Source organism: Otolemur garnettii, unplaced genomic scaffold, assembly GCF_000181295.1.
Source record: "Otolemur garnettii isolate 467f Iridium unplaced genomic scaffold, OtoGar3 scaffold00045, whole genome shotgun sequence".
Lineage (NCBI taxonomy): Eukaryota > Metazoa > Chordata > Mammalia > Primates > Galagidae > Otolemur > Otolemur garnettii.
Window position 1 is genome coordinate 6,839,685 of NW_003852440.1, and position 8,263 is coordinate 6,847,947.

Consider the following 8,263-nt stretch of genomic DNA (forward strand, 5'->3'; position numbering starts at 1 on the left):
GAATAGCCAAAGATGGAAGAAGGCATCACAGATGCCCAGAGAGCGAGCACAGAGTGGGAAGGGTTGAAGCTGTAGAGTAAAAGAGAGAAGCGGAGCAGTGAGATGTGAATTGGGCCCCCGGCCTTCTCAGAGTGAGCATCAACGTTGACTCTGACAAGCACAGATGAGTGGAGTGGAAGGGGCAGAAACACAGTGCAGTCAGCTGAGAAGACGACAGCAGGGACTGACCCCTTCTGCGTGTCATGATCAGGAAAGGAAGTGGAGACCCAAGACAGGAAATCCCTTCCTTTCCAGGTGCCTTGTTTCTTAACCTATAAAATGAGAGATAGGAATCACGGTACCATATCTAAGGCCCTCCAAATCAAAAATTCTGATTCCCTACAAAAATCCACATGCCTTCATAGTAGGTCAAGACTTAGAACTACTGGTATATTCAGTTTGGTCTTGGTCAGTTTCCCAGCAGCTCATCCTGTGTCAGTCACAGAAAACGCTGAGACCATCAAAGTGACTTTAGAGATGCCAATGTTAGACCCAAGCTGGACATGCGTGAGGGCCGGCTGTGTGCCAGGTGCTGCTGGCAGTGTTAACTAGTGGCCTTATATTAGAGCACTAATTACACTGACACAGTTCTTGACTTGACTCAGGCTGCCTAGCTGGGAAGGTTTCCCGGCAGTTCCCATGAGGTTTCCCACCAGTACTGACATGATCCAGTCAACTCATTTCCTGAGTCACTCACTATCTGGCTGATTTTAAATTCAGAGGAAGAAGGTCATAAGACAGATACAGTATAACAAAAAAAATGGTTATCTTTTTCTTATGTTATAAGCTTTTTCTTCGCGATGTATAAATTTCAACTAAATGTGTCCTGAGCTATTTCTTACTCATATAATTAATGTTAGTATATGTTCAACCCCAGGATACATCAACCATAATAAAACAGCTGCAATGAATTCTGTCCTACATCTTGAAGATCCGTAAGAATTTTGCTAATTCATGGAAGGAAATTCCAAAACTAAACATTTGCTACAGAAAGCACACGTCTGATTTCCTGAAAGGTGCTATGTTTGAACTTTGGCTGCAACCGTGAAGACTTTCTAAGAATAAGTAACATAAACTTTACCATTTCACACACTCTACTTTCCTTGAGCTACAGTTAAAAACATTAAGCCATAGACTTGGTTACACTATTGGGTGACAGGATACACTTAGCTGTGATTCCAGCATTACAAAAGTGATCCAGTAACCAAAAACATTTGTACCCCCACAACATTTTGAAATATAAATAAACAAATGCATACATACGTATAAAAACACTAAGACACAGACTTGGTTTCTTTTTTATCAGAAATGAATTTTATCCGAAAGAACACTTTAGCCTGGTGTGACACATTAATTTATGTGTTATTTAGTTAAAAATACCTACCTGCTCGCTTCTAGCAAAGATGTTTCTTTAGAACTTTGAGAATTTAAGATTTTTTCAATTTTCTCAACTGATCGAATAACTTGTATAAGCCTCAACACACACATCTATGAAAATAAAATTTAAGGGGAAAATGTTATGATGTTTAATCTTAGTTATCTTGTCATCCTAAATGCAAGATAACACAAAAGCAAAAAAGTTAATGCAAAATACTTAGAGCAAGCAGTCTACATTTTGGATATTCCTATATAACTCTGAATTCCCAAGAATGCAAACCTTAATTCTTTCTAAAACAAGCATATTTAAACATTCTATTTTTTTTTTTTTTGCCTTCTTATGAGCATATTCTTCATTCTTATTCCTTCTTTCTTTCCCATCTGAAGTGAACCTTTCTTTTGGCACATTTATTTTCTTAAGATCCTTTCTTCATGTTTTAATTTTAGTTTCTGATCCTCTCCATTTACATGTTCATCATATCCCTAAATACCTAAGTGCCAATTTACTAAATACATCACCAAAGAGTTTAAGGAACATTTTAAAAACTCTTCACCCTCAAAAGAAAAAAAAAAACTACAAAGTCACTCATGAAATAAATAGTTAATTAAGCATCTATTATCAATCAAGACATCCTTCTAGACAGTAGGGACATGAGTGAACAAAACAGGTAAAAGCCCTCTGGCCACAGACTACATTCTTGAATCTTTAGACAAAAACTGAAAAGGGACCTAAAAGGGTAGTTAAACAAAGTCTCCTCTCCTTTGAGATTTTAAACCAGTGCTAATGAAGAAATCTAGGAAACACAGGGAAGAGCACTGGGACACTCAGAAGTCTTGAATTCCATTTCCAATTCTGCCATTATGTAACTAAGAATTACAAAAAAAATCAGAAAACACAGGACCCCTGAAAAGTAAAGGCAGTGCATCCAAAGAAATACACAGAATGAAAAACAAGAAGGCGCAGCAACACCACACTCCTTTTCTAGAAGTGCAGACCTCCAGTAGAATACTGAAAGAGCTTACTTTAGAAAACCTGCTTCCTCCCTCATCTCTAAAAGGCAAATAAAAACACTTCTTTATAGGGGTGTTCAAAAAATACATAATATGCTTATAAAACTCTACAGAGTACTTCACTGTCAGCTTTCACTATTTCTTCTCCTGAAGAGGAATTTTAATTTAGTGAGTGCTTGGGTACCTCTAAGATTCTGTCTTCTTCTTCTACCTTCAAATAGGTAACAAGACGGAAGGTATGAGAAGACACCAGGAGGGGCTATGAGCAGGGATGTAACACAAGAAATCTGCAGCTTTCTTTAAAAATGTCCACGCTGCCATAAGTAAAGCACAAGACAACATGCAATTTTCTTTGGCATTTTTAAAAAATTAATTACTTTGCCCCATTCATCAGGCCAGGAAGGAGGAGACCTGGGCTCTGCCCCTCCGTAGCCTTGCTGAGCCAGTGAGCCAGGACCTCATGTTCCTCTCTGCAAAGGTCCCAGTAAGAGGAAAGCAGACCACATGCCTGAAGGTGACTGTTGCTACAAAGTGCTAGAGTGAGTCGATGCTTTAATGTCATGACATGGGAGCATACCTTTTTTTTCCTAATGTCTTCTTGTTTAGACATTCGTTCATCTACTGCCCGTATTCCTTCACTGACAGATGATCTAAGACTCTTCAAAGAATTAAAAAAAAAACAAACTGTACTGTAGAAACTGTTTTGAAACATGAAATTTACACATTGAATTCATAGGATTTAATATCTCTGGGCCAGTATTATACTGATATTGACAAAATTACAAAATATTAGATACAATTGCTACTTAGGGGACTCATGATTTAGGGGCAAAATGATATATGAAGCCAAAGTCACACATGATTAACTCTCAAAAGAAAATACCTGAGCATTACAAGTGGCCAGGGCAGAGAAAGAACACCCTGGGCCAAAGTCAGGGCCACCTGGCACGGGGAATGGGACTTGAGGTAGGCTCTAAAGATCCAAGGACACCAACACACAGAGACAGGAGACTAGTAGAAGACAAAGGTAGGAAGATAGAGCCGGTGTGACGTATTTGGGGTGAATATATAGTGAAGCGAAACTCCATGTGCACTGCAGGCTTCATTTTGGAGAATAAATAAGTAGAATAAATACAAAGGGGCCAATTTAAGAGAACTTTGTCAGATAAAGACTTTAGTCTATTAATGCTTTATGTGTTTTAAGTATTAATACACCATGATGGAGATGCAGTTTGGAGAAAATTAGAAATCAAAACATTAAGAATAGGATGGCCAGGACAAGGGAGAGATTATAGGTAGAGAAGCATGTCTAGAAGCTAATGAATTAAGCCAAGTATGAGGTAATTAGAAACTAGGGCCAAAACGAAGGTAAACAACAGAGTAAAGAGGACAAATCACAAAAATTCTGTAGAAAAGTGAATTCATCCATTCAACAAGTGTCATGAAATACCCACTAAACTATGGGTAATACCCAGGTACTATGCCAGCCAGTGAGGTGCCAAGGCAGACAAGACAGAAACAGTCTCACCCTGCAATGATCTTAGAACCTCACAGAGCTCATAAGTTGGAAGTCAAAAAGGACAGGTCAGGCCTACAGACAAACCCATTAGGAAAAAGGCATCAGGACAGCAGTGGGGAAAGTGGGAAAGTTATGATGATGCTGGTGTGTGCTCAGGCAAGACAGAGCCTGTGAGTGTGAGACCAGCGCCCAGGCAGACCAGGGGGCAGGAGAGCATTTAGAGAGGAGAGAGGGAAGCTGAAGGCTAAGGCTCAGGAAATATGGTCTCCACAGCGGGGCAGGACAAGATACGCTGAGAAGAAAGCAGGGAAGCCACAGCAGCCACACAGAGGCTAGTGTGAAATCCAATAGTGAACCACAAACACCATTTGCCTTCCATTCCAAGGAAAGCACTTTAACAAGTTTTTCTTAAAAAATCAAAACAAGATGTAAACACCCAAAAATATTTACTTGTTCCAGGCACAACTCAAGACCTCTGTTTCGGGAATTCTTTCTTGCCTATTGCCTCATGGACTTTTAAGAACTGACATTTCTGTCATTCTACATTTTTTCAGCACTCTATATATGCTGAACACTTACTATGTCATTTCCTGGGAGCCTACAATGTGCCAGGCACTGTCTCAGGGGCCAGGTGCAGAAGGTATGGCCTTATGAAGTTTCACACGACCTAGTGGAGTTTGCACATGTAATAACGGTGTAGTTCACCAAGTTTATGGCAGCTCATCAGTGCTAAGGAAGCCTGGAAGCCAGGGTACCTAACACAGGCCTGGGGGAGCACCAGTGGGGAAAGGACAGGGAAGCAGAGTTTTCTATCTGAAGTGATGCCAAAACTCCCTGCTCTATTGTTTATCCAGATGGAGCCTCTGTCTCCAGTGGTTTAGAGGTGGGGAGTGCCATTGCCACAGCAGGCATTATCTCAGAGAAACATTAAAATACAATTTTTATTAGGTATTACCTCAATTTTATATTATTCTTCAGTTACATTAGGGTTTAAAGACCTTTTATGGGTAGTGTAGGAACCTAGCCACACATAAAATATGATTTGGGAAAATACATGTAAAACTACAAATTTTTAAGACATAATCTATTCCTAACTTGGTGACTATGTACATATAAGTGGGGTTGCACTAACAAACTGAATTATTCAAAGAGCAGTCTGCTCCCCCCACATTTTAAAGCTGTCTACTCTGAGAATCTGTCATCTTCAAATCAAATGTGTCTTATAGGTTGTGGCACCACATGCAAAAAATACAGAATCATTCACAAATTCTTTGAGTGTGACCAGTGTAATCATTAAAAATTCAAAAAAACCCTAAAAAACTAAAAAAAGCAACAGCCTAACAGGTTAAAGGAATTCTTCTTGGAGGAGACAAATAAGTATATCATGTTTTAAATTACTTAATATTATTTGGGGAACTTACCAGAACCTCTTCTCGTAGCTGTCCCAAAGGCACAGAAAGCTGGTTGAGGGCTTTGTCCATGCCAACCTAAAGGCAAAAATCACGTTGGCACAAACACAGCATAATCAAGCTTCTACTTAATGATCAAAGCAGAACCAAACTTAGGTTATTCTTTCTGTACAATAAAAATCTACAACCAAATATGGTTAAGTAATCAAATAAGGTTATTTTGCCATAGCACTGACAGAATATGAAAAAGACCTGTTGGAAATACACAAAAATAGTGTAAATAAAGGAAATCATTATAAATGAAAATCTTCTTATGCACAATTTACCTTTGGATGAAAATTATTAATGAATTTGAATAGCTATCTGTCTATAATTTATGATACTCAACTGACTAATGTGAAATTCTGATGGACTCTCTCTCTCCTAAACATAACTCTTGAGAAATATTCAAAGTAAATCAAATAGAAATACAATTTTCTGGGTTCCTAACCCTACTGGAGCATTTAACTTAGCAGTACATTTCCCAAGAGCAAATATGGCTCATTAGTTTAAATGCAGAGATGGCCATTTTCTTGTTTGGACAAATAGGTTTTTTTTTTTTTTTTTTTTGAGACGGAGCCTCAAGCTATCCCCCTGGGTAGAGTGCCATGGCATCACAGCTCACAGCAACCTCCAACTCCTGGGCTCAAGCGAGTCTCCTGCCTCAGCCTCCCAAGTAGCTGGGACTACAGGCGCCCGCCACAGCGCTCGGCCATTTTTTGGTTGCAGCCATCATTGTTGTTTGGCGGGCCTGGGCTGGGGATTCGAACCCGCCACCTTAGGTGTATGTGGCTGATGCCTTAGCCACTTGAGCCACAGGCACCAAGCCTTTTTCTTTTTTTTAATCTGAGACAGAGTCTCACCATGTCACCCTTGGTAGAGTGCTGTGGCATCACAGCAACCTCAAACTCTTGGGCTCAAGCAATTCTCTTGCCTCAGCCACCCAAGTAGCTAGGACTACAGGCACCCACCACAACACCCAGCTACTTTTTGGTTGTAGTTTTCATGGTTGTTTAGCAGGCCCAGGCTAGATTTGAACCCACCAGCTCTGGTGTATATTGCTGGTGCCCCAGCCACTGAGCTATAGGTGCCAAGCCACAACTAGATTTTAAAAGCAAAATAAAATATGAACAAGGAAACTAAAAGGCAAAGTTTGGGAGTATTAAAGGTTGAGCACCTCTGAGCTATTTTTATACAGGTAACTTATGTGTTCATGACAAATGATGTTTTTTGTTTTTTTTTTTTTGCGACACGGTCTCACTCAGTTGCCCCAAGGTTGAGTTGGTCATGGCATCATAGCTCACAGCAACCTCAAACTCTTGGGCTCAACTGATTCTCTTGCCTCAGCCTTCTGAGTAACTGGGACTACAGATGCCCACCACAACTCCTAGCTATTTTTTTAGAGATGGGGTGCTGCTCTTGCCTAGGCTGGTCTCAAAATCTGTAAGCTCAAGCAATCTGCCTGCCTCAGCCTCCCACAGTGCTGCGATTATAGGCATGATTTTATAAATCAAGCCTCCTAAGGATCATTATTGGCCAATATTCCTTCAATAATATCAAATTCAAAAAAATATTCATGCTAGAGCAGTCTTAAATGAGTAAAAACAAAAATGTCTACCTAGAAAGTCTGGTTCTTTTATTAATGAAATTAATGATCTCTTCAAATTTGGGGGGGAAATCAACTAAAAGATTTCTAAAAACACTCAGCACTTTTAAAAATAAATATGAATGAGAGAGAAACCATGTGTGTAGATGTAGGAATCGCATATTTAAAGTTTACCAAGTTTGTTGAAAGGTTGACAAAGTCTGCATAGTCCTTGTTTATGAGCTCAACCATGGCTGTTTTGAGCAGCCTGTAGTAGAGCTCCAGGTCATCTCTCAACTCTTCCAGTTGGACCCGCTTCCTACAGTCAGACACAAAATGATCCACATCAAAATCTTCCTGAAAAACAAAACCAGGAGAGAAAACAACTGTAATGGTATCACATTACATATGCCTGGAAAAGAAAACGAGGGAGAGGGAGGGAGGGGGAGAGAGAGAGAGAGAGAGAGAGAGTGAGAGAGAGAGAGAGACCCCTTCTAGTAATGGACAAGGCCACACTGCTGCAGGGAGAAATGCTCTGACCACTCATGACACATCAGGTGTTACTTCACTTCGTAAAGGCGACAAAATGGGGGCTCAGGCCCAGAACATTCTCGTATGCTGCCTAAATTCTATAAATGAAAACTCATCTATTTTTCAAAATGACACATTTCAATTAGGGTTTTCTCAAAACAGAAATAGCGTTTTCTTCCTTAATTTTAAGGAATAAACATTTGATGTAAAATGTAAGCAACAAGGAACTACATAAAAGTGAGTAAAAAACCATCCAAACTCTTGGGCTCTAGAGAGAAGCACTATTAATATATTTTTTGTCTCTAATATTGCAATTTACATCCATCCAGACTTCTTTTTCTACATGTGCACACATACAGTCTTAACAACCATGCTGTCGTGTAATCTGGTTTTCCCCATATAACAATACAATTTGGATGTCTTTTTATAACACAAATTTGTGCTAACATTTTATACAGATGTTGAGTGCTCCACATGAACAGGTGTTTAGAAGCATGCTTCACCAGTTTCCAAGTACTGGTCTCAGAAGATGAGCCACGCTCACTTTCTGCTTCCCCTTGGTAACAGTTGATGCTCCTGGCAGGCTGGCAGGTTACAGCAGCCCTTGGTAACAGCTAATGCTCCTGGCAGGCTGGCAGGTTACAGCAGCCCTTGGTAATAGCTGATGCTCCTGGCAGGCTGGCACACTTGCAGCTGGCAGGTTACAGTCAGCCCTTGCTAACAGCTGATGCTCCTGGCAGGCTGGCACACTTG

The 8,263-nt window shown here is 40.1% G+C and overlaps 1 protein-coding gene across 3 annotated transcripts in view; it reads right to left on the reverse strand.

Annotated features, from left to right (window-relative positions):
• The window catches only part of COG2 (component of oligomeric golgi complex 2), a 60,069-nt gene that overhangs the window by 40,824 nt on the left and 10,982 nt on the right, over window positions 1-8,263 (reverse strand). For all 3 annotated transcript variants that reach the window (XM_003790982.3, XM_023513902.1, XM_023513903.1), the window contains exons 2-5: window positions 7,175-7,336; window positions 5,368-5,433; window positions 3,005-3,085; window positions 1,424-1,527 (exon numbers count right to left, since the gene is read on the reverse strand). In XM_003790982.3, coding sequence (XP_003791030.1) covers window positions 1,424-1,527; window positions 3,005-3,085; window positions 5,368-5,433; window positions 7,175-7,336 — 413 coding nt within the window. The remainder of the gene's footprint in view (window positions 1-1,423; window positions 1,528-3,004; window positions 3,086-5,367; window positions 5,434-7,174; window positions 7,337-8,263) is intronic.